The sequence below is a fragment of the Nycticebus coucang genome, chromosome 21, assembly GCF_027406575.1.
Source record: "Nycticebus coucang isolate mNycCou1 chromosome 21, mNycCou1.pri, whole genome shotgun sequence".
Lineage (NCBI taxonomy): Eukaryota > Metazoa > Chordata > Mammalia > Primates > Lorisidae > Nycticebus > Nycticebus coucang.
In genome coordinates this window covers 47,442,169-47,466,428 of record NC_069800.1, presented here as the reverse complement: position 1 = coordinate 47,466,428, position 24,260 = coordinate 47,442,169, and the positions used below count along the sequence as shown (strand labels likewise).

Genomic DNA, 24,260 nt, shown 5'->3' with positions numbered 1-24,260 from the left:
GTGGATTGTGGAAGAGCTTAAAGAAGTTGATGGGCTTGGAGCATGGTGAGGGGGAATTGCAATGAAAGATGAGGTGGGAGAAGTCAGCAGGGCCTGGGCCTGAAGACTATGCTAAGGAGTTTGGTTCTTTTTTCAAGTATTTAGGCCAGGCGCTAGATGGAGGGGGAAACAGAATGATCAGATTCATATGATATAAAAACTGGCTGCACTGACTTGTGGAGAAGTAGAAACTCTTCACAGCCTCTGCAGCCCTCTAAACAAAAGATGGGTGTGACTTGGATGAAGGTGAAGAACCAGAGAGATGATGAGGTAGAAGAATGAACACACAGATGATAGACTATGGGAAGTGAGAACCTCAGCCCTGGGGAGCAATAATGAGGCTTCAGAATCTCTGATATTGACTCTGGGATCATGACTGGGGAATGTGAAGTGGTGGGAAGGGAAATGTCCTGGTCATCCTTCACGAAACAGTGGCTTTGGGTGTAGGTGAGCTCCTCATCAGCTCTGAGCTCCCACTATCTTTCCCCTGGTATTTAAGAGGTGGATTAATTGGGGACTCAGGTCAAACTTCAACCAGAGGCAGAATCAAGGATCAGGACAAAGGATCAGGGTCAAGATCAGAGGTCAGGCTGACCTCAAGGGTAAAGGACAGGTTGAGAGTACTCTGCAATAATTTCTGTCCTTTGGCTTACCTTCCTGCCTTCGTTTCTCTCCCCCCACACATAGTTGGGAATAAAAACAGGGAAAGAGAAGGGGTCCAGGATGAGCAGCTGCCATTGACGAGAAGGCATGTTAAATGCCGCCCTTGTAATTGAGTTCTCAGCAGGGACTTGAGGCTTGGTAGAGGCTCCGCCATGACATGAACAGAATCCCCAATCCTGTGCAGAGTTGGAAATTCTGACTCAGGGAACAGCGAGAGAACCGTGCTGACACCTGGATCCCCTCGGATGCTACCCAGGTGAGATAGAGCACTGTACTTCACAGTCTTCAGAGCGCTGCACTTGGGACCAGGGATTTCAGTTCCTTACTGCTGTGTAACTTTAAAGATACCCTTTGCCCTCTCAAGCCTCATTCTTTGTGTAAAATGGCGATAATCCTGCCCATCTCACAGGGCAGCTGAGGACTGAATGAGCTGATTTGCATAACGCTGCTCCGGGGACACTGCTGTGTCTGTGTATCCACCCACCTATCTCCCTGCTGCCCCGCTATCTTTGAAGAATAGGGAAAATAATAGTTGTTGCCCCGTAGAATTGTGAGAGTTGAATGAAAATGTGAATGATGAAAGGCTTTGCAAATCCCTGTACAAATGAGAGTGAATATTATTATCAAATATCCCATCTTATTGGAGGCAATACAGCCCAGTGGTTATTCAGTGGTTATAGAAATAGAAAGTGAGCCTCATAAGTAATCTAAAATATTTTAGTGGTCATGTCAAGACAAAGTAAAAAGAAACAGACCCGATGATTTTGATGATGAATTCCCACTCCCAAGTGTGTGTATGGGGTAGGGGAGGGTCCCCGGCCCCAGGGAGGCAGCCAGGATAGGGCTCTGCAGACTCAGTGTAACTCTGGTTTCCTTCTGCCGAAAGGTAACCAGGGCCCAGAAACCCAAGAATATTTTTTTGGGAGGGGGGAGGGGACGACGACAGTGGTTATGTGGGGCAGTGAAAGCGGAAGTGACAGTTGCCTTTGGGAAATAGGAAAAGGAAAGGAGGGGAAAAACCCACAAACAAAAACCCTCCTGCCCCCTGCCTCTTCTTGGAAGTCACAGATCTTTGGAAGCTCCTGGGGAGTGGGAGAAACAGACTCCCTGTCCAGCAAGCCACAGAAAAGGGGGCAAAGAACTCAGGCTCCTTGGAAAAGACAGGTGACCCGACATCTGGGTGGTGAAAACGGAGCAGGCAGGGTCCTGAGGAGGGCAGTCCCCGGACTCAGGTCCCTCCCTGGCCCTTGGGACCGCTGGACTCTGCTTGGGATCCAGAATAGTAGGACTCTGCAACCCCTTCTGGCTCAGCGCTCGGGCTGGAAGTTTCAGGCTCCCGCATTCTGCGCGCTGCGCCTCCTCACCCAAATGCATGTACACCAACTGTACAGTCTCTAACTGCACCCATGCGTGCTCAGAGACGCCGCCTGCTCCTTCACCCACAACCTGCAACACTCCGGGAAACGACGGGTCAAAGGCACACCTTTCTGCTGAATCTGGCTGCCAGGAGCAGCGTGCTGGTGTGCAGGCGCGCCGGAGGGTGGCCGCGGAGCCCTGTCGAGTTGTCCCGTTGGCTAAATAGGAGTGGGTGAGAACAGCGCTGGGAACCTCTAATCCCAAGCTGGCAGCAAGCTTCGCGCTCCCCTAGGGAATAACCTCGAGTGCCCGCGGCTCTGGGGTTGCCGAGCTTTCTCCAGCGCCGTCTGTAACTGAAGAATCCATAGGTAGAGCATTTCCAACGCCCAAGGCTGGGTGGAAAGGAGGGCGGCTTTTGCGTGAAAGTCTCAAATTGGAGTTTTGGCGGCTGGAGACCACAAATTGTACAGTGACCGGGCTCCGCGCAGACCTCAGCTTTCCTTTAAGGAGGCTGGGACTTGGCGCGCTGCTCCTGTCTCTCCTGGCCTCTTTGCGTCTCCTCCACTTCTTACTTCTCCCACCATCTTTCCTTTTTTTCTTTCGGTGTGTCAGACTCCCAGGCAATGGGCACACAGCAGCACCCCCGACCTCGCCTGTCTGTGAGAGATCAGGAGCAACCTCGGGGCACCGCTGTACACCCTTGCCTGGGAGTCGCGTGCAGACAAGTAGCGGCCAGGGGTAGTGGGGAGACAGAGCCCGGTGGGAGCCGGAGTGCGGGAGGCAGCCGGCCACCAAACCGGGTGGGCTGCGCAATTCTGCGGGCACCTGCGTGTCTCCCTCACACACCGGAGCCGGGCAGGGGTGGGGCTGTTTTCTATAGTTTTTTTTTTTTTTTTTTGTAGCGGGGTGGAGAGAGGAGAGAGTGACCACGTTGGGAGAGACGCAAAGAAAGGGACGTGTGGGGAGTGAACCTAGGGAGGGACAGATATCCCAGTCAGAGCCCAGGGTAAGGAAGTGACCAGAACAGAGACGGAGGCACGGTGACAAAGATGATCTCGCTTTCCCAGACAAAGCGTATCTTAGAGAGGCAGGACGCCCATAGAAGAACCAGAGGTTTGGAACCACAGGGCTGGGGCCACAGAAATCCCCAGGGCCAGTAAGAGCCACACTATTGAAATTCGGGTTTATGTCCTCGATGGCCAGGGTCAGGCAGGCAGGAGGGGACCCGCTGGCGGGGGATGGAGCCGGCCGGCTTGCCTCGGGGCCCACTCGGAGGGCGGCAGCGTCAGACGCACTCAAGCTGTGGGTCTCTCAGGACTGGGGAGGGAGGGCGTTGCAGGCTTGAGTTCAGTAGATACCAGAGAAGCCTGGTGTGTTTGTCCTGCAGCTGAGGCAGGAGCCATAGGCTGCACAAACATCAGATGGTCCAGTCCAGGGTTGTCTAGAAATGTCCCCCACGGAGCCACGACCCCAGTATGTGCTTGCTGCGTGGGAAGATGGGGACACTTACAGGGGCGGTTGTTGCCGCCAACCCCCAGCTCCAGGCAGGAGCGGTGCATGTCCAACCGCCCAGGCCCAGGCCCAGGCTCTCCCAACCCGGCTGTGCCATCATTTATACGAGAAGCCCGCTTCTCAGAGGGGTTGCAGACCAGCTCTCCCAGCATTTCAGTTGCCAATGCAAATCTTTGTTAGCAAGTTTTAGTTAAAACACAATCATTCATTTTATTAAAACTAAGCGGTGTAAGACCACACCCTAAGCCAGCCTTCCCAAAGGCACAAGAGAATAGAGAGTTTTTAGGTTAACTGGAGCCAAATATTATACCTGCTAACTCTTAAAAAAACCCTTCCGCGTCCGCATGGCTGTGGCCCTCTTGACCCCTGCGCGCGGCGTCGGTGCAGCGGCCGGACACACTCACCCAGGGCACGCTTCTCCCGTCTCTCGCCGCGCGCGCCCAAAGCTGAAAAGCAGAAGACAACGCGGGAGGCGGGTCAGGTCTCCGGGTCCAGCGAATTCGCGATTTATCCGGTGTCAGCGCTGGGGCCGGGTCTGCGGAAGAACTCCTTAACTTTGGCCATCCCGGACCGGAGTAGGGAGGGTGAACAGCGCCTAGCTCTGTCTGGATGCCTAGGGCGGCGCGCTCCAAGTCACTCCGTCTGCGCTCCGGGGAGATTTCTCATCGGACTTCCCTGGGCCCTTTAACTGTGGCGTTTCCACTTTCGGCCACCGGCCCTTTCCCACCCAGGTCTTTCTAGCGTGGGAAGTCACCGACGAGTACCCATGAAGGCTGATGAGGTACAGAATTTTAGCAGGGACGATCAGCACTGGATTCGCGGCCCAGTGCGAAGGCCGGACCGGAGGACCTGTGCGTGGCTCGAGGGAAACCTGTCCTGGGTTCTGGTACACACACAACCTGCGATCTGGGCTGGATCTGGCCAGGTAGAGAGACCTGGCTGTGTCCAAGGCGCCGTCCAAGCCTTCCGGCAGTGGGCCGGACGGATCGGGGCGCCTTTACGCACCGTGGCCACTTGGGGTCGCACTTTATGCCTGTTTGAGCCTCTCCGCCTCTGGCTGACGCCGGCATCTGCTTAATCGTTACAAAACGTTCAAACAAAAACAGGGCCCGTTCCCCAGCAGCCCAGAGCCACTCGGAGCACCGTCCTGGGCCGGCCTCCGCCCGAGCTTCAGGGCGCTCACGGTTCCGTGAGTCCCACGGTGTAAAGGGATTCAGAGCCTTTTGGAGGATTCTTTCCCAGTTGCCTTCACCGTGAGCTTTGGGGGTGGGGTGAGCGCGGGAGCGGCGGGGCCCAAGGAGTCGAATCTCAGGGCTCGACCACCGCCCCCGCTAGGAGGGGAACGGCTGTCTCCTGTACGGCGAAAGGTCCCCCTGAGGTGAAGAGTTGTGTCTGAACAGAACTCTCCGAGCTCCATTCCCGCCCTTCCCAACACACAAATACGCGCAGACCTCCAGAAAAGCAGGCAATTACGACCCACACTCGAACGGCCAGAAGCCGAGGACACACAGAGCTTCGCCCACTAGGCGGGGGCCGCTGGGGAACAAAGGGCCAGGGAGGCGTTGTCCTGGAGCTCATTCTGAGTCTACTTGGGGGTGACACTGACTGGGGATGGGGGTGCAAGGGGCATCGAGAAAGGAGAGCGGGCGAGGGAGTGGAAGTGGTGGCGGCTTGGCCCGGAGGTGGGGCGCGCACGGAAGGCGAGAGTGCAGGGGCCGGGACCTGGAGAGTGTGGGGGGTTGGGCCCAGGCCGTCCGTCCCACTCTGCTCTAGCTCCCCGCCAGGCCTCCGTTGCACCCGGGCAGCTCGGACCGCCAGTCAGCTGACGCGAGGGGCGGGGGAGCTGTCAGGCGCGCCCCGCCCTGCGCCCTGGGCCGCCGAGACGTGCAGCTATTGGCCAGCACGCCGGGCAGCCGGGGCCCCCGCGCCCCTGTGACATCAGAAGGCGATAAAAGGCAGCAGCGGCGCCGGATCCGGTACAGCTGCACAGCCAGGCTGCGAGCGGCTGCAAGCGAGAGAGCTTAAGCGCAAGAGAGCTAGAGAGCGAGCGGCGGGCACTCGCCCTACGCCTCCCCTCCGCCCCACCGCGCGCCCGGCTTGCTCCTCCACCCCGCCCGGCTCGACCCGGCTCGGTCCCGCTGCAGGCATAGCCCCGAGCTCCGGGGCGGTGCAGGCAGACTCGGGACTCTCCGGCTCGCCTCCGCGTCCCCAGACAAAGGCTTGGCCAGCCGCCCCGGCCCACTGCGCCCTCGGCTCCCCGCCTCCCCGGCTCGCCGCTCTTCGCCCCCGCGCTTGGCTCGGCGCGCCCCGGCCGGCCGCAAAGTTTCCCGGGCGGCAGCGGCGGCTGCGCCCCGCGTCAGCGATGGCCGCTGACCTGAGCATGGGGCCAGAGCTGCCCACCAGCCCGCTGGCCATGGAGTACGTCAACGACTTCGACCTGCTCAAGTTCGACGTGAAGAAGGAGCCTCTGGGGCGCACGGAGCGTCCGGGCAGGCCCTGCACTCGCCTGCAGCCGGCCGGTTCCGTGTCCTCCACACCGCTCAGCACGCCGTGCAGCTCGGTGCCCTCGTCGCCCAGCTTCAGCCCGACCGAACAGAAGACCCATCTCGAGGATCTGTACTGGATGGCGAGCAACTACCAGCAGATGAACCCCGAGGCGCTCAACCTGACGCCCGAGGATGCGGTGGAGGCGCTCATCGGCTCGCACCCAGTGCCACAGCCGCTGCAGAGCTTCGACGGCTTCCGCGGCGCGCACCAACACCACCATCACCATCACCACCATCCTCACCCACACCACGCATACCCGGGAGCCGGCGTAACCCACGACGAGCTGGGCCCCCACGCGCATCCGCACCACCATCACCACCACCACCAAGCGTCGCCGCCGCCGTCCAGCGCTGCCAGCCCGGCGCAACAACTGCCGACCAGCCACCCAGGGCCCGGGCAGCACGCGGCAGCCTCGGCGACGGCGGCGGGAGGCAGTGGCAGCGTGGAGGACCGCTTCTCCGACGACCAGCTCGTGTCCATGTCGGTGCGCGAGCTGAACCGTCACCTGCGGGGCTTCACCAAGGACGAGGTGATCCGCCTGAAGCAGAAGCGGCGGACCCTGAAGAACCGGGGCTACGCCCAGTCGTGCAGGTATAAACGCGTCCAGCAGAAGCACCACCTGGAGAATGAGAAGACACAGCTCATTCAGCAGGTGGAGCAGCTTAAGCAGGAGGTGTCCCGGCTGGCCCGCGAGAGAGACGCCTACAAGGTCAAGTGCGAGAAACTCGCCAACTCCGGCTTCAGGGAGGCGGGCTCCACCAGCGACAGCCCCTCCTCTCCTGAGTTCTTTCTGTGAGTCGTGGCGGGTCCTGGTCCCCGCCCTTGCCCCAGCCTGGACTCCCCGTCCCGTGTCCCCAGTCCCGGACTCCCCTGGACCCCGTCCCTACCGCGGCCCCGGCCTTGACCTGTTTGACTTGAGCCAGAGGGAGGAAGGGCGCGCGCGGGCGGGCAGGGGACCTTGGCTAAGGCAAGAGTAGCGCACGCCAGCGCTGCCTCCTAGACTTGAGCCAGAGAGAGACGAGGGCGTGGGAGGTGCGGGAGCAACTTTTCTCCAGGTTGGAGGGCGGCGAGGTATAGTCCCCACGAGTCCCAAGGCGGTCCGGAGACTCCAAGAGGCTTTTCTGAACTTTGCGCGTTAAGCCTGGGCCACTGCTTTGCCGCCCAGAGCGCAGCCGGCCCCAGGAAGAGAGCAGCAAAGAGAGGAGAGGAGAGGGACTCTGGCGTCCCGGCAGGCGCGAGGCGAGCTGAGCAAAGGAAGGACAGACGGACCTGTCCATTCAGAGTCCAGAGAACACTGGCTCTCAGCCCGGAGACACGGGCCTCAGTTAGGACGTGCCGCGCGCGCAAATCTCATCAGTTTTATTGCCTGCTCGATTATATAGAAAAAATACGAAAATCTGCATTAAAAATATTAATCCTGCATGCTGGACATGTATGGTAATAATTTCTATTTTGTACCATTTTCTTGTTTAACTTTAGCATGTTGTTGATCATGGATCATAATCCCCTTGTTTCTTTGGGTGAGAAGGGATCGCAGTTCCCAAACTCCAGCGGCTGCAGTGCCGGGTTTCAGTCGGCTTTTGGCTTGTAAATACCCGCCCCGCCAAACCGCTTAGAAAACGTGGCAACAAGCTGAGTGTCTTTGTTTGGGTTTATTATTATGGCATTTTTTGTTTGTAAGTAAAAAAAAAAAAAAAAGAAGAAGAAGAAGAAAAGAAAGAAAAAGAAGAAAAGGAAAAAAAAGAAAAGAAAAAAGTTACGGGCATTTTGCATCAGAAAACAACTTTGTCTTGGGGCACCTTCGGAGGTTGCATGTTTTCCTCTCTTCTCCTATCCCCATTTGGTCCTCTTTTCCCTCCAGCTTTAGTTTTCTATGTTGTTGGTGTCCAGAGAGGACCGTTGCAGTCCCAAATCCCCAGTACAAGGGCAGGGGAGGGCAGCTGCAGAGTTTGGCACCTTGGAGGCCCTGGTGTGCACTCCCTCCAGGCCTTGTCTTATGGCTAAATTGACACCTCTAACAAGAAGAAAGGAAAATATATCTTTTTTGTTTTTTATTGTAACCAGAATCACCCAGGGTCTCTTTGAAACCTCCCAGGCCTGCTCTCAGGGTAACTGGCAGAGCCACCCCTGACACTGGCCAATGGTGACTAGAGCTTGCATAAACCAACCTCCATGCTCAGAATGTCCCAGAAACCCAAACATTGGCAAGTAATTTTGCAACTTTCAAGTGTGTTCTTTAGATCAATGCATTGTGTTTCTTTCTTTGCTTTTGAGATGATGGAAAGAGTAATTGGTGGTCTCCCCCCTCATCCTTCAGTTGTATAATAGTTATAGGGAAGATCTGGGTGTTTTCCTTTATTATTACTTTTTATTTCCTGCAGGTCAGTAAAAGGATTTAAGTTGCACTGACAAAAATACCAAAATAAAAGCGTCTTTTTTAGTTCCCATTTGAAATTGCTGGCGCTGCTGGCCAGATGCATTTTTGAGTTTGTATTAGTTGATAAATTAACAGTAATAACAAGATTGTATGAACCGCATGGTGCTTGCAGTTTTAAATATTGTGGATATTTGTCCTGCATCAGAAACGAGCTTCGGTTTTTACGGATTCAACTGTGTTGAAATCAAACTTGCTGCAACAGAAATTGTTTTTATTTCATGTAAAATAAGGGATCAATTTCAAACCCTGCTTATGATATGAAAATATTAAAACCTAGTCTATTGTAGTTTTATTCAGACTGGTTTCTGTTTTTTGGTTATTAAAATGGTTTCCTATTTTGCTTATTAAAACCATGGAAATGGTGTTTATTTAGAGGGACTGTGTTTGAATGACTTTGAGTTTCTTCTCTTGCCTCTTTAAGAGTCACACCGACCTTGGGGCAGCACTCTCACCTCCAAATCTCTCTTTGAGTGTGTAAGTGTGTGTATTTGAGTCTCAAGCATGTTCTCTGCTTTCCACCCTAGGTACAGCCCCAGGTCAAGAGCGGTTTGTGAGCTGAGTGGGTGCAGGTCCAAAAGGCCTAGAGGTCCCTGGGCATCTACCACCATTTTTTGGTGCTTTCAGCCTTGGCCCTTGAGACTGAACTGCTAGTCTGCTTGCTCTGAAATAGCAATTAATGAGACCAGGGAGCCAGGAATTGCCACCCTTATGGTGAAGCAGAGTCTTTTTGGTGTCCAGGCCCAGCCAAGCACTGCTCTCATCCTCCTGCTTGAGCTGAAAAATCTCGTTTCTCTGCCAGGTGCAGCTGGAGTTGCCCACAGCTGAAATGCAGAATGTCCCCTCTGAATAAGAGCCTATCCCCTCCCCCTCAAAACTGGTGGAAACAGGTATAACCCAGCATCAGATCTTGAAGTGCGGCATTTTCCAGAGAGGAAGCCCCTCTGGGTGGACTTTTTTGGGGTAGTATGCCCAGGCTAGCCTGAAGCCCTCAGGACCACAGAAAGGCACCGCACAGCTGGGGCTGGATTCGTGATTCTTCACTTTGGGGGCTGGATGGCGTTCGGGGGTCATCATCTGGTAGAGTAGGCTGGACATCTCCGACTGGGAGGTGGCCCTAGAACCTTTCCTTTTTTTGATTATTGAAAGAGTGGTGCACTCCTAGGTTACCTCCAACCCCTTCTAGCTTCCTTGGGATCCTGTCTATGACTCAGGGTTGGCCTCGGACACCTTTGGGAGGTAGAGTAGGAAGAGTCTGGTGTTCCTTTGGTAATGGCAAGCTTCGAGGGGCTCCAGCCTCCTCAGACTCTACAGCTGCAGTCTGGGAGGCTCAGCGTTTCAGCCCTATGGTTCTCTGGCCCAGAGTTCTTCAGGGTTTCAGGACAGGAAGCAGAAGGTGTAGGACACCCAAGCAAGAGCAGAGCGGAGGCTGGGAGAAGCTGAGCTGGACAGAGTAGAACTAGCAGGGAATAGATTTTGGCCTGGATCCCTGGAAACCTGGAAACCTGAGGGGGTGGTGGCTGGGGTCTGGAGAAGACGTGGGGGACCTAAAAATTAAGGGCACAGACAACAGCAATAATTCACATTTGTGTAGCGCTTTAGTGCCATTCAGTTGGAGACACTGTAGCTTGAATTTAATTCGGAGGCCCGGTTCATTTCACCACCCAAAAGACGTCTGGCAGGAAGGCTCTGGCTGTGATCTGAGAGGAAGAGGCAGCTGAGCCTGGCTGTGGGTAACTTCTGACTTGCCCACGGTCCAAGAAGCCGAGGGGGGTATGATTTGTCAGGTAATTGCATATGCAAGCGCTCCTGCTCAGAACATGCCCACGGGTACAAATGTGTCCCCCTTAGGGCAAAGAGGCCTCTCTGGAAGAAACCCCTGCTGTCTAGCTCCAGAAACCACCAGGGATCGCAGACTCCTGGCAGAGGAGGCCTTAAACCACTGGTGACCTGGTTCCCTTTGGAAGTGTCCATGCAGCCTGGCATCCTCCATCCTCAGCCTCTGAGCTGGAGAGGGTTGCAAACTCCAAAGCCCTGGTCTTCCCTCCCCAGATCACAGAGGCTGAGACATTCGCCCAGTGACCAGCACCATCACATTGCACCCAGAAGACAAGGCGGCTCAGGCCAGTTCAGAGTGACCAGCTGCGTCTAGGAGAATCTGACCATTTCACGACACAGTCCTGGTGACACTGACACACAGGCACTTAGACGCCTTGCACCCTTATTGATGCCCACCAAGGCACGTCTCTGCACCGACCTAGCAAGTGAACACTAATCCGCCCCGGGATGCAAGCGGGCGAGCGCTGGGCAGAGCCCGCAGCTGCTCAGAGGAGACTCCAGGGCAGGCTGGGACGACAGGCAAGCCCTGGCCTCGTCTCCGCCCGCAACCTGCCGCCCCGACCTTGTCCCAGACTTGGCGGCCATTGCCCAGGAAAATCGAACTGGGTCTCCAGGCCCTCGGGCTCTGTCGCAATCAGGCACCCCGCAACCTTTATCCTCTTGAGATTCCCACCGCTCCTCGTGGCTCCCGGGCTGCTTGCAGTCCTCTCCGTCCCTGGGGGAAAACCCTCCCAGCGCCAGGAGCCTTCCAAGCCAGCACCGGTCCCAAGTAGACAGGCTGGCGCCTGCACTCCGAGACGCGCGCAGGGGCAGACGCACAGATTCCAGGACGCGCGCGGCGGGCGCACACAGGCCCCTGGACCCGGGCTTAGCTTCGCTTCGGGTCGCGTCCCTGGCTGGGGTGGCCAAGGTCCTGGGCGGTGCGAAGCCCCCAGCTCGCGACCCCTGATCTCCCGCGCGTGCGGGAGGCCTGTGGGCTGCATCTGCCGCCGCTGCCTTTGGCGAGGCGGGTCGGGGAAGACGCTCCACGCGGCTTCCCAGGAGCAGCGGGTCCCCACACGAGCGGGAGGGCGGAGACATTGACCCCATCCCTTGGCTTCCTGGCACCCTTCCTTTCTTTGCCATTTCCCATTCCTTTAGACCTTGCTTTGTAACCTCTTTCACTTCAGAAAACTTTCTTCTTCCGTTTTGATTTCTCTTTTGCTTTCTATGTCGGCGCTGCGTGGCCGGGTCCAGAGGTGTCTGGAGTGTGCGAGGAGGAATGAGGGGACGGCGAGGAAGGGCCAGGAGTCCCCTGAGCCACCGCGCAACGCTGCTGCCGGGGCCAGCCTCTTTGGGCTCTCGCCTAGACCACTCCAGCTCCAGCCTTTCCCTTCCATCTTTCCGCCTGGGGTTCTGCAGGAGCAGCACCCACTGAGGGCCTCGGGTCTCGGTGGGTGAAGGGATCTCTGGGGAAGCTGGGGCTGGACCTGGACCCAGATCCCTCTTTCACACAGGCAGGGTTCCTGCAGGCCCTGGCACCTGCTGTTTTCTGCGCAGGACAACCCCCACACCCCCCGTGCCTGTCAGAGGTCACTCAACTCTTGCAGGACACTTCAGTTTGTTCCTGGTCCCATACTGACAGTGGGAGCTGCCAAAGACCCACGCCAGATACGCCAGGCGGGTCACTTGGCTTTCTCTGTGACCTGGAGTTACAGCTTCTGCCACACCAGGCAACTTCTCCCCTCCAGTCCCTCACCACCCAGTCCCTACTCCCAGCCTCATCCTCTCTGGGGCCCTGGAAACGGTGACTTTGAAAGTTTCTAGTCGTTTCCTTTGCAGGCTTTCAGATGCAAAGCCCAATTCAGCCGGCCTTCTGTTTTCAGAAAGTAAAAGCCTCAGAACGCCTTCTTGCGCAACCCTTCCCTCTGCTGCCTGCAGTCTGCTGGCCTGGCCTCTCATCCCAGAGATAGTTGTGTTTGGATTTGTTGTGTAAGGAAGGGAGGATTAGACGTTTGCTCTGCCCCTCCTCCCCCCACCAAAATAAAAGTACTCCAATGGCACCAAGCTAGGCAGCAGGGTTTCCAGCAGCAGCAGCCCTCCTAAAAGAAGTCAGTTTGCTTTGTAGGGTTGCTCCATGCTGGTGCCTGGCAGAGACGACTCAGAAGGCAATCCAGTCTGTGCAAAGGGAGAGTCCTGTGTCCAGAGTGTACCTGGTCCATGGAAGCAGCCATCACGGGGCTTTCTAGGCTGGGCTTTCCTGGCCTAGAAGACAGCAGCTCCTGCCGCTGGGATTTTATTCTTTCTACAGTTTCTGCCCCAGGGAGCAGGTGTCCAGACCATGGAAAGCACCTGTTTCACCCAGGGGAGCACATTCTACCAGGCCTGCCATGGTTCCTTCACATCCTGTGTACCCCCTCTGTATCTGACCACCTTCATCATTTCTTCAGGAGTTTTCCATGCCTTATATTTCTTATCAGTCTTCTTAATACCTTCCTCCACTGCCCTATGCATATTATCTTAAAAGATGCATTTAGGTAAGAAAATCAGAGCTAGGGCAGCGCCTGTGGCTCAGTGAGTAGGGCGCCGGCCCCATATGCCGAGGGTGGTGGGTTCAAACCCAACCCTGGCCAAAATGCAACAAAAAAAATAGCCAGGCGTTGTGGCGGGTGCCTGTAGTCCCAGCTGCTCTGGAGGCTGAGGCAAGAGAATCGCGTAAGCCCAAGAGTTAGAGGTTGCTGTGAGCCTGAGCCGTGTGACACCCCCGAGGGCGGTACAGTGAGACTCTGTCTCTACCAAAAAAAAAAAAAAAAAAAAGAAAGAAAGAAAAGAAAGAAAAAAAGAAGAAAATCAGAGCTAACTGTTCTCACTTGGAAGAAGTTAAAGATCTGCGGTAAGTGGCTTCTTCAAGGTGGAAAATCACCTAAATTAATAATAAGGATCTGTTCTGGAGCCAAACTCAGTGTTCCATGCCTGTCTGTGTTCTCTGCACGTGGAGTTACTTTGAGTCAACTACCAGCCGCTCATTACACATTCTTTTGTATTTGTATCACAAAGGGATGATGTCTTTGGGCTACAGGGGCAATTTCAGAGGCAGGAGAAGGAAGAAGCCAGTTTCAGCGTGAGAACGGAGATGAAGTCCACACATTCAGTATTTATGTTGTTATGTTTTCTTTTATTGGAGATCTGTACATCTTACCAGGGCATGAACTTGTCCCAGTAAGTGGACAGTGGGGTGGGAGGCTGGAGGGTGCCCATTTCAGAGCTTTGGAGCATGAGGCAGGCATTGATCGCAGCCTGTGACTTCATCAGATTCAGGAGCCAAGGCCACCCTTAGCTTCTGAAGTCGCCTTATTTCTTCTCCTTTTCTGTTCCGATCACTGCCTTGACTCTGCCCGTGTTTACAGGCATCTGAGCCCTACTCAGGAGAGGCCATGGGCTGGAGCAGAGTCCTGAGGGCAGAGAAGGGCTGCACTGCCCCATGGAGGGCTCCAGGAGGCCCACTCTCCTTTGTATCTTGGAAGCCAGAGTCTGGCACACACGGACAATGGACAGGCATGTCCCAGAGCAGAAAAGCCATGGCCAAACCATGCGGTTTAGCCTAGTGTGACATTTCACTTAACTCCGTGAAGGGTGGGCTACTATTATCCACAGGTCAGGGATGGATGGACAAGGCCCAGAGTGGTCATCTTTTTCTCAGTGTCACTCAGAAGAAGAACCAGAACTTGAATCCCCACCTGTCTGATGCTGAAATTTGTATTTTTGCTACCAAACTGAACACCTCCATTATCCTTTATCTGAAATACTTGGGGAGGTGGGAAGGGAAGTATGGCAGGGTGGGACAGTGCCCTATTTGGCGACAGTTTCTTTTCTAATTGCCTTTTGCAGAAGGTAGTGACTTTATTGGGGATGTGCTTCATGTTCTCCAGCTAGCAAGGCTCCCTGGCCAGGCAAAGAAATGGGCAACGGGGAGCTGGAGATGCAGCAGGACCAACATGACTGGTCAGAGGGGAACTGCAGCTCTGTCTCCCTTGGCAATCTCTGGCTGAGGAGTTTGGTGGGGCAAAGCGTGTGCATGTGTGTGTGGACACTCGTGTCCACAAGAGTGTGTCCGTGTGTGTCTGGGGTGAAGGAGGCCACTTTGGGCATTGCTGTTCTGCTCTTTGTACTTAAGGAACAGTTCTTTCACCTCTCATCTGTTCTCACTTGAACTTTCCAATAAACACATCATGATTCCCAGAGCAAGTGTTTATAGAAGCAGCAGCCTCTAGGCGAGGCAGTTTCGATGGAATCATTCATAGTTTAATGAATGTTGTTTCGGGGGTGATACTGAAGCTTTGGATGTGCACGTAGATATGGCCTGTGCTCTTAGGGCAGGTGTGTGTGCAAACACACATGGTGCACGATTGCACTTGCACGCACAGAGGCAGGCCTGGGTGTGCACATGCATTCAACCACAGAATCCATATGTGCATTTGCTAAATGCACATGCTCATATTCATGTGCACATATACACGAACACATACGTGTACTCGCACATGTACTCACATGCATATATTCATGCCCATATGCATGTGTGTCCAAATGCGCACGCATAAGCATTTACACAGTGTGCATACAATGTTCACAATTACGTGCACATAGCTGTGAGGGTTTAGACTCATATTGGACATAATTGATTACACGTGTATATATGCTCTCTCCAAACGCTTATGGCTCGGTGGCCATCCTCCCTCGCTTACATGCACACATATACTTGCACGTGTAATTGAACACTGTCCTTCACATTCGTTCGCACCCAAGCACCACGTAACAAGTGAAATGTGGCACTGGTGGGGTTAATGGAGGCCCCAGACTCCCATAAATATTTACGAAGCACTCAAGCTCTCAAAGTGGGAGACAAAACTTCTCCCCACCAGGCCTGTAAATCATGCAGCTGCTGCGTGTTGCCTGTCAGATCCCGGGCTGTGCATCCAGAACTGGCTCTGTGAGGGTGGCCACATACGTGCGGGAGCACACGACACTCTCCATGCCTCGCCAGGCATCCCAGCCAATGCGCCAAGGTCAGCCCCCACTCCTAGGATTCTTCTGCTAGCAAGGAAAGGAAGCCTTTCAATACTGCGCCTGCTTCTGCAGCAAGGGCAGGGCGAGAGGAATGGAAAGGCATTTTGTGAATATCTGAGACTTGGCTTCTCCTAAAGACAGACCTTATCCTAGAGGGACAGTTGGTAGGGACTAGCTTGGTGAGGAAGTCAGTGCAAGAATGAAGTGTGAGTCCTGGGATGGGTTCAGGTTTGGAGCTGTTTTGGTCCCACTGATGTTTTGGGTCCCAGGAGCCTACTGAGTTGTAGTTTTCACAGTGCTATAACCCTGTGTTTAGGAAAGCCTCTGCTTCTGGCCCTGCCATCTAAAACTATTCATTCAATCATCAAACACTCCTTGCTTGTGTTCTCCCACATTCCATGTGCTACTTTAGCCATTGGCAATACAGAGTCAGCAAAAGCAGAAACAATCTCAACCCTCCTGGAGTTTACAGTCTAACGGGAGAGGGAGAGACGGCAGTCAGATATTGTTTACTGAGCGTACAATTTAAAAAACAGGTAACTGCCACAGAGGAAGGCAGCTCGGCTCTCTGAGAGTATAGGCATGACAGTGACACTAACGCATAGGGAGCAGTGATCTGGGAGGGCTTCCTGGAGGAAATGATGTTTGAGCTGAGATCTAAGGTCCTAAGGTCCAAATAAAAGCTATTGAAGTCACATGGGTAGGGGAAGAATGCTAGTCTGCACCATTCCATAGAATTTTCTGTGATGAGAGAAGTTTTCCTTACCTGTGCTGTCCAATCAGGTAGCCACTAGGCACACGTAGCTATTAGACCCTTGAAATGTGGCTCATGCAGCTGAGAATATGAATTTGAAATTTCATTTAGTTTAAATTACATTTAAAATAAGTGATCAGAACCTCCTTCTCTTCTCTGATTTTTTTTCCTTCCTTGCCACTCTGTTCCCACTATGCCCCCCCCCCACCCAACATACACTGTTTCTGGAATGGTCAGGTGATTGTCCTTGATGGAGCTATTCCCTCTCCCTGCACTGCTTTTCCCCCAGACAAACCTGTTGTTAACTCCCATGCCTCCTTCAAGTCCTTGCTCAAATCTCACCTCCTTTTAGGGGCTGATCCTGACCATGCCCTGTAATCTGGCAATTTGACCCTTAGATGGACAGATAGATACCCCGACCTGTCTTAATTCTTCATCACTATTTCTTTTCTCATCTTTCTTTCTTTTCCTATAGCATGAATCACCTTAAAATTTATTGGATTATTAATTGATTCACGGATTATTTTCTGCTTCTGTTTGCCAGCATATAAAGTCCATGAGGTCAGTGTCTGATGACTGTTTACTTAACTGATGTTCTAAAGCTCTGTGAATGGTGCCTGGTACTTAGGAAGACTTCAACAACCCAATACTTGGTTGAACGAATTTGTGTCAGATAAAAGGTACTTAAAGGGAAAAGGGGTGATGTCTGTGAAAGCATGGGCTTGAGGTCCTGGCTGACACACTCTATCAATTATCTATCTATCTATCTATCTGCCTATCTATCTATCTACCTACCTATCAATCATCTATCTTCTCTTATATCTGTCTCTGTGTGTTTTGATACTCTAAAAAAATACACACTACTAAAGATTTTTTAAAAAGCTTGTTTGTGTATCCCCCCTACAATCCTGTATGCCCTTAGGGATGCACTTTGGGATACTCTGGTATCTGTGGAGAGAAAGAGGAAGCTAACATCTGGTGAGAAAGGCAGATGGGGGGCACCTGGGTGGGGCAGAAGGATGTTGTGTGTGGGGAGGCAAAGCAGAGCCCAAGCTCCTTGTTCATCCCTAGATCCTGGTGGCTCTTTGAGAGAAAAAGGCAGGGGGTGTGGCCATCGGAGCAGGTCTTGGGGGGATTCTGGGATGAGCTAACCAGCATCCCACCTGCTTTCTAACCTTCTCATCCCCAATTTATCCTTCTCTTAGCTCTGACCTCGTGCAGAAAAAGAACACAAAACCCAGAAAAACAAAAAACCATACAACCCCCCCCCCCAACAAACCACTCTTCCCACCCGCTGCTGCTTTCTGAGCTGAGAAGAAAGCCTCTTAAATACTTTTGTCCCCTTGGCAAGTTATTTTTAAAAAAGAAATAATGTCTCTAAATCCAACATTGTGACTTTTTCTTTTTTTGAAGAAAACACTCCACAAATCAACAGCTCTCTTGTTTTAAGCAGTTGCTGGGTTTGGATAGCAAGCTGCTTGGTAAACACACTTTGTAAACAGCCAGAAAAGATTGTAGTCAGTGTCCTCAAGTCAAAATCAACCTTCTCTAAGCTCTGCTTTCTGTTTCATTGACGCGGGAAGAGGCTCTCACAATCGCAACCTGGACGGAGGGAGGCAGTGGGGCTTCCAGCAGGATATTTCTTCTGGGTAATCGGGGCTTTGAAATTAAAACACACCTGTGACCAGCTCCCCTGACCCCATCTTCCATTTCTCTAAAGACTTTTGTCTTTTTACCTCACCTTGGAAGAGGTCAGGTATAAATGTCACTAGGCCATCTCACAACTAGGTAAATAGAGTCAGAAGGTCAAGGGAGCCTTGTCTCCAAGCAAAGCCAGGATAGAATGTGTTTCCATGTACCTGCTAGTACCACAGCCAAGTTAACACCTTACAGTCCTTATTTTTGTGGGACGTGGGAACAAACACATTTCTTGGGGATAAATCTATTTTCATATACCCTCTCAGATGCACCCTCCTGCCCGTTGCCCTTACCACACCTTTGTTTGGAATATCCTGTCTTCTTTCTCAGTCAATTCCCAGAGTCTCATAACTTACCTTCCAGGCACTACCCTACCCCTCCGAGACTGCCCTTTTCAGAATCTTCCCACTGATCACATCACTGCCTTGTTTGTAAAATTGACAAATTCTTGGGCTTCCTTTGCTCCAGAAGAGAGCAATACTCCAAATTTCAATGCTGCCTCAATGGTGGCTTTGGCAGTCTCAGATATTGAACTGAAATCTAGGTGATTTGGGGAAGGTCAAAGGGCAGGAGCTGAGTGGAGGGGTTCCCAGCAAGAATCTTCTCTGGCCCTGAGATAACCTTCTGAAGGGAACCATACTTGCTTGCCCGTTGGTTTGTCCAGCCTCTGTCTCCTTCAAGGTGAACAGGGAGTGACCTTGGGCTTTACACTTTTTTTTTTCTTTTTTTAAAATTTATTATTATTAGCTGTGTACATTAATGTGATCATGGGGCACCATACACTGTTTTTTTTTTTTTTTTAATTGTTGGGGATTCATTGAGGGTACAATAAGCCAGGTTACACTGATTGCAATTGTTAGGTAAAGTCCCTCTTGCAATCATGTCTTGCCCCCATAAAGTGTGACACACACCAAGGCCCTACCCCCCTCCCTCCATCCCTCTTTCTGCTTTTCCTCCCCCCCATAACCTTAATTGTCATTAATCGTCCTCATATCAAAATTGAGTACATAGGATTCATGCTTCTCCATTCTTGTGATGCTTTACTAAGAATAATGTCTTCCACTTCCATCCAGGTTAATACGAGGGATGTAAAGTCTCCATTTTTTTTAATGGCTGAATAGTATTCCATGGTATACATATACCACAGCTTGTTAATCCATTCCTGGGTTGGTGGGCATTTAGGCTGTTTCCACATTTTGGCGATTGTAAATTGAGCTGCAATAGTCTAGTACAAGTGTCCTTATGATAAAAGGATTTCTTTCCTTCTGGGTAGATGCCCAGTAATGGGATTGCAGGATCAAATGGGAGGTCTAGCTTGAGTGCTTTGAGCTTTCTCCATACTTCCTTCCAGAAAGGTTGTACTAGTTTGCAGTCCCACCAGCAGTGTAAAGTGTTCCCTTCTCTCCACATCCACGCCAGCATCTGCAGTTTTGAGATTTTGTGATGTGGGCCATTCTCACTGGGGTTAGATGATATCTCAGGGTTGTTTTGATTTGCATTTCTCTAATATAAAGAGGTGATGAACATTTTTTAATGTGTTTGTCAGCCATTCGTCTGTCATAGGAAAGTTACACATCATTCGGACTAGATAATTATAGATACCTAATGTCTAAAACATCTTTCTTTTGGTTGGCCTCTACAAAGCATGGCTCTATTATGTTCTTTTGGTTAGCCCACCTTCCTTTCTCTGTTTACCTAAGGGAAGAGAGTATACCAGAATGCTAAAAATGGGGGAAAAACTCCAGCTCTCAAAACAGTAGGAGTATTAGGTTGAACCCTATGAAACTGTCGATACGGAATAGATTCATTCACAGTTGTGATAGACTTGTGGAGCCCAAATATTCCAGGGCATGCTATTAAAGCGATGGTTTCTGGGTAGCAAAGGAATCGGTGATCATAAGGACCCGGAAAGGGATCACTTAAGAACACACCATTTCAGACTCATCCTGTTTTCATGTTCAATAGATAGATCAGGGGCTATGGACACAAAAATTCTTATTTAAAAAGTACCTTCCTGGGTGGCGCCTGTGGCTCAAGGACTAGGGTGCCGGTCCCATATACCAGAGATGGTGGGTTCAAGCCTGGCCCTGGCCAAAAACTGCAAAAACTGCGAAAAAAAAAAAATAGAAATAAAATAAAATAAAAAGTGCCTTCCACATGCCTGAAACTATGAAATGTTTTACAACTATTAACTCACCCAACCTTCACAATAACTCAGTGAGGTGGGGGGGGGTGGGGATTATTATTTTCTGGATGAGGAAATGGAATCACAGAGAGCTTAAGCAACTTGCCCAAGGATGCACAGCATTAGAATTCAAACCTAGCAGTCTGGATCTGCAGTCTGTATTTTTTATTTTTTATTTTTTGTAGAGACAGAGTCTCACTGTACCGCCCTTGGGTAGAGTGCTGTGGCGTCACACCGCACACAGCAACCTCTAACTCTTGGGCTTACGTGATTCTCTTGCCTCAGCCTCCCGAGCAGCTGGGACTACAGGTACCGGCCACAACGCCCGGCTATTTTTTTTTGTTGTTGCAGTTTGGCCAGGGCTGGGTTTGAACCCGCCACCCTCGGCATATGGGGCCGGCGCCCTACTCACTGAGCCACAGGCGCCGCCCAAGGCCAGGAGTTGGATGACAGACAGTAGGTGAATTTGTAATTGGCTAAAAAAATGCTTCCAGGATTTTATTCAGTGGAGACTTGACTCTGAGAGGAGCACTCTCCTCAGACCACTGTGCGTTCTTTCCTTACATCATCTGTGTTCTGTTGAGAGTATTACTATTATATTATTATTTTTTCTGAGATGTTGGCTTGGAAGTTATCCAAGGGGCTCCATGGCCATGAGGGCACATTTCAAATCTTATAGCCTGGACTCCAGGGCCCTGCGATACCAGCCCCTGCCCCAATGTTCTTCATAAATCGTCCTGCGCTCTGGCCAGACTGGGCCCCCGAACCCACCTGGAGTTCTCCGGCTTCCACACCTTTGCCTGTGCTGGTCCCCTTGAGGTCCTTTGGCACTTGCGGTCCTTCCCTCTTTGGGTCATTTCTTCTTACAATTGCTCCTAGAGGAAGACATTTTTCTGGAAGGAAATCAGGTTGTGGAGCCAGGTAAGGCAGGTAAGTAGATCTGGGTATAAACTCAGCCCCTCCTCCTCTGGCCACAAGGACTTGGGCTAATCACTTTGCCTCCCTGAGCCTCAGTTGCCCCCTGGTAAAATAGGGACCATTTTGCTCATCTTTTCTGTTTTCCAAAGGGGTCTTTGGAGATAGAGCTTTTCAGTGGTGCCTCGTGTGCTGGCTGCTGTGATGAGCTGGGACATGGCTGGACTTATCAGTGTCTCTCCAGGAAAGTGTGAACTCTCGAGAAGGTTGGGTTGAGCCATCCCTGGTTCCTCAAAGTGTGTAGGGCCAGGCCTTTTAGGAAGGAGCAGGAGCTCAGGGAATGCTCCTAGGAATAACCTGGCGGGAGGGAAACCCAGACTCAGCCCAGACTGCACTGCAGCTGGGAGCTCAACAAGCAGGTCTGACTAGTTCCATCCCCAGCCAGAATCTCTGGCTCATTTTGCACTGAAATTGATTGGCAGGGAAGGCCCTAGAAAGGGAAGGTGGTGTGTAAACCTCAGCAGGAGCTCCTGAGAAGTGGGATTTACAGCTGTGAAGGAAAGAATCTGGAGTTTCAGCCCTGAGTGCGAATATTCTCACCCCCACAGGCTTTTTCCAGATGCTCAGAGCCCAGGGAGCCCTGACTGACAGGGCTTGCCAGCATTTTCTAGGGAAGGAACATTTGCAAGGTTGCTGTGCAAACTGGCCTTCCTCCTTGGGAGCCACATTGTGGGGAGAACACTTAGAGGGAGGGCTTGGGTTCCTAACTCAGTGACAACACAGCCAGTTTTGGGTGCCCACGTTTCTGTGATTCTGTGTGGGGCGTGTCCCGGTGTACATGTGTATGGGCAGTGTGCACGCAACCAGAGCAAAGCAGCGAGCCTCAGTGGGTAAGTGGAGTCAGGCTGTGTGGGGTTGACTGTCACCTCTGCACTTACTTGCCCTGTGACCTGGCACCGATTTTTGTCACCTCTCAGGGTTTCAAATTTTATATCCTCTGGATGGAACTGTAATGCTGGCAGGTGTTAGAGCTATTGCGAGGATTCAGTGAGATAATGCCAGTAAGTGCTCACACAGATCCTGATAGAATCCAAGCCCTCCATGGATAGTGGTGCTTTTTTCTTGATAGTATACACATAAGATAGGTATTGTGCATAGGCGTGCAGGCTCTGAAACCGAGTGCCAGCTCTGACACGCTCTGTCTGTGTGATCTTGGGCCAGTTACTTAACCACCCCTATCTTTATCTCTTCATTTACAAAATGGGGATAACACCTGTACCTGTTTCACAGGGTTGTCGTGTCTTAAGGTGCTTAGAAGAATGTCTGGTGGACACTTAGTATTCCTAGTTCTCTGCTGTTAATGCCATCAGGATCACCAGCTTTGCCACCCCCCCAGCCTAATCACCATCTTCATCTTCACTGCCACAGTCATGACCTTGCCAGCATTCTTGGCACCCCCTTACTTCTCTAGAGGAAAATCTGCCCGTCAGGAGAACTCTAAGGTCCTTGGCCCATGCTTAGAAATTAGAGAAGGGTCCAGTGAGGTCTCCAGGCATCAGCCAGGATAGCGGGTGGCCTGGGTTCAAGTCCCACCCCACTACCTTGGGCCTCCTGTTCACAAAGTACTGTTAGCTGTAGCCTGTCCCTCCCAAGGCGCTCTGGATGGTGAATGAGGAGCTATCCCTTCACCCAGGTCTGCCTCCTGGCAGTGACACTTGGCTCTGTCCCTTGCCAGGAGGGATGCAAGGGCTTGGCTGGCCCAGCCTCCTGGACCCTGAAGAGCTCACTGTTGTCTAGTCTGGCCTCCTCATTAAGGGTCTCCAGTGCAGCCCTCAGGAGAACAGGGACCCATAATCCTCAGACTCAGGCAGAGGGTTCTTACTGGGGGTGGGGTTCTCATCACTTCCCATTGGCAACACCCAAGCTTCTGCAGACTGACAGTTCTGCCCTGAAACCCCAGCTCCACCACTTGGGTGGCCTGGGTGGGGGGAGGGGGCAATCTTTCTGAGCTTCACTTTCAGCATTTGCAGTATGAGTGGCCTGATATTTATCAGGGCAGGCAGTAGATGAGAAATGAGGGGTGAATGAGAAATGCACAGAAAGCGTGGTGAGGTCAGTGTCTGTCACCTGGCAGGGACTCAGCAGCAAACAGAGGCCCCCTCCAACTTCCCCACCCGCACTATCTCTTGTCCCAGGGGAGTTCCAGGGGACAGCAGATAGTCAGAATCTTAAAGGGAAAAAAGGGCTCAGATCATCTCTCCCGAAAACAGGGACAAGTGTGGGTTTCTCTGAGCCTAGGGTCTATTGGTGACTCTGGGGACTGAAGGGTCATGGTGCTGCCCAGCAGTGGAGCGTGGACTTTGCAGGTGAGGTGATGAGAACACACTGAGCCCCAGGCTTGAATCTGCTCACTCATTCACTCAACAAGCACTCAGCCCCACTCTGCTCAGCCATCTACATGACCGAGCTCGCCGATTCTGCAGCCCCTTGGTAATTGCAGGTGGCTGTGAGTGGTGCTTCCAGAGACTGAGAGGTTTGCCAAGTCCCCCTGTTAAGAGCCTGAGCACCCCAAGTCATGTGGTGCTGGCTCTGTCCTCCAAAGTCTTCCTGGAGTCTGGCACCTTGTGGGGGACATTTGAGCCTTATGGAACCTCCTGGTGCAGGGTCAGGAAGGAGGACAAATGGCACAGAAGGGGGACCAAGAGGAGGGTGGGAACTGTTGGGGTCAATGGAGCAAGCTTCAGAGAGGAGACAGCCTTTGGGGAGGTCATCAGCTAAGAAAGATGGAGCTGGAAACAGGGCCCTCAAAGGAGAGCTTAGAGGTGGCAGTGGAGGGAGTTTTCAGAACAGCAAGATGTCCAGTGTGGCTGGGGGAGAGGTGTGGGAGAACAGGTAGGATTGGGCAGCAGAGGCTGTGCACTGGTCCGAAGGTGTCTTGAATGCCAGGAGGGGGAGTTTGGGTGTGTGATGCTGCAGTGATGGAACCCTGCTGCTGGGAGGTTTCTGCTGTGTGACCCAGTTGGATCGACCTGGCTGGTCCAATAGCCTCTCTTTCCAGGGAAATTAGGGTTTTGATTCTGGAGTGCTGGTCAGAGTATGGTGGGACCTTGAATGGGGGAAGGGAGGAATAGAGTGGGGTGTCCTCACCTAGTCCTTGTGCGTGAGGAGCCAGAGAAAGGCTCTCTGCAGAGAGGGAAGAGTGAGGCAGATGTGGTGAAGGGGATGCTTAAGAGGTTTAAGCTGGCTTAATGAAGCTGTGTAACAGAGTGAGCCAA

The 24,260-nt window shown here is 52.4% G+C and overlaps 1 protein-coding gene across 1 annotated transcript; it reads left to right on the top strand.

The window, feature by feature from the left end:
- The first annotated feature begins 3,841 nt into the window (after window positions 1-3,841).
- Window positions 3,842-8,904, top strand: MAFB (MAF bZIP transcription factor B). The gene has a single exon (XM_053574206.1). The coding sequence runs from the start codon at window positions 5,933-5,935 to the stop codon at window positions 6,911-6,913; it is 981 nt and encodes a 326-aa protein (XP_053430181.1). The 5' UTR covers window positions 3,842-5,932; the 3' UTR covers window positions 6,914-8,904.
- The last annotated feature ends 15,356 nt before the right edge of the window (window positions 8,905-24,260 follow it).

What these genes read in the sequence shown, in the direction of transcription:
- MAFB (XM_053574206.1), top strand. Translation starts at nt 5,933, where the DNA reads ATGGCCGCTGACCTGAGCATGGGGCCAGAGCTGCCCACCAGCCCGCTG.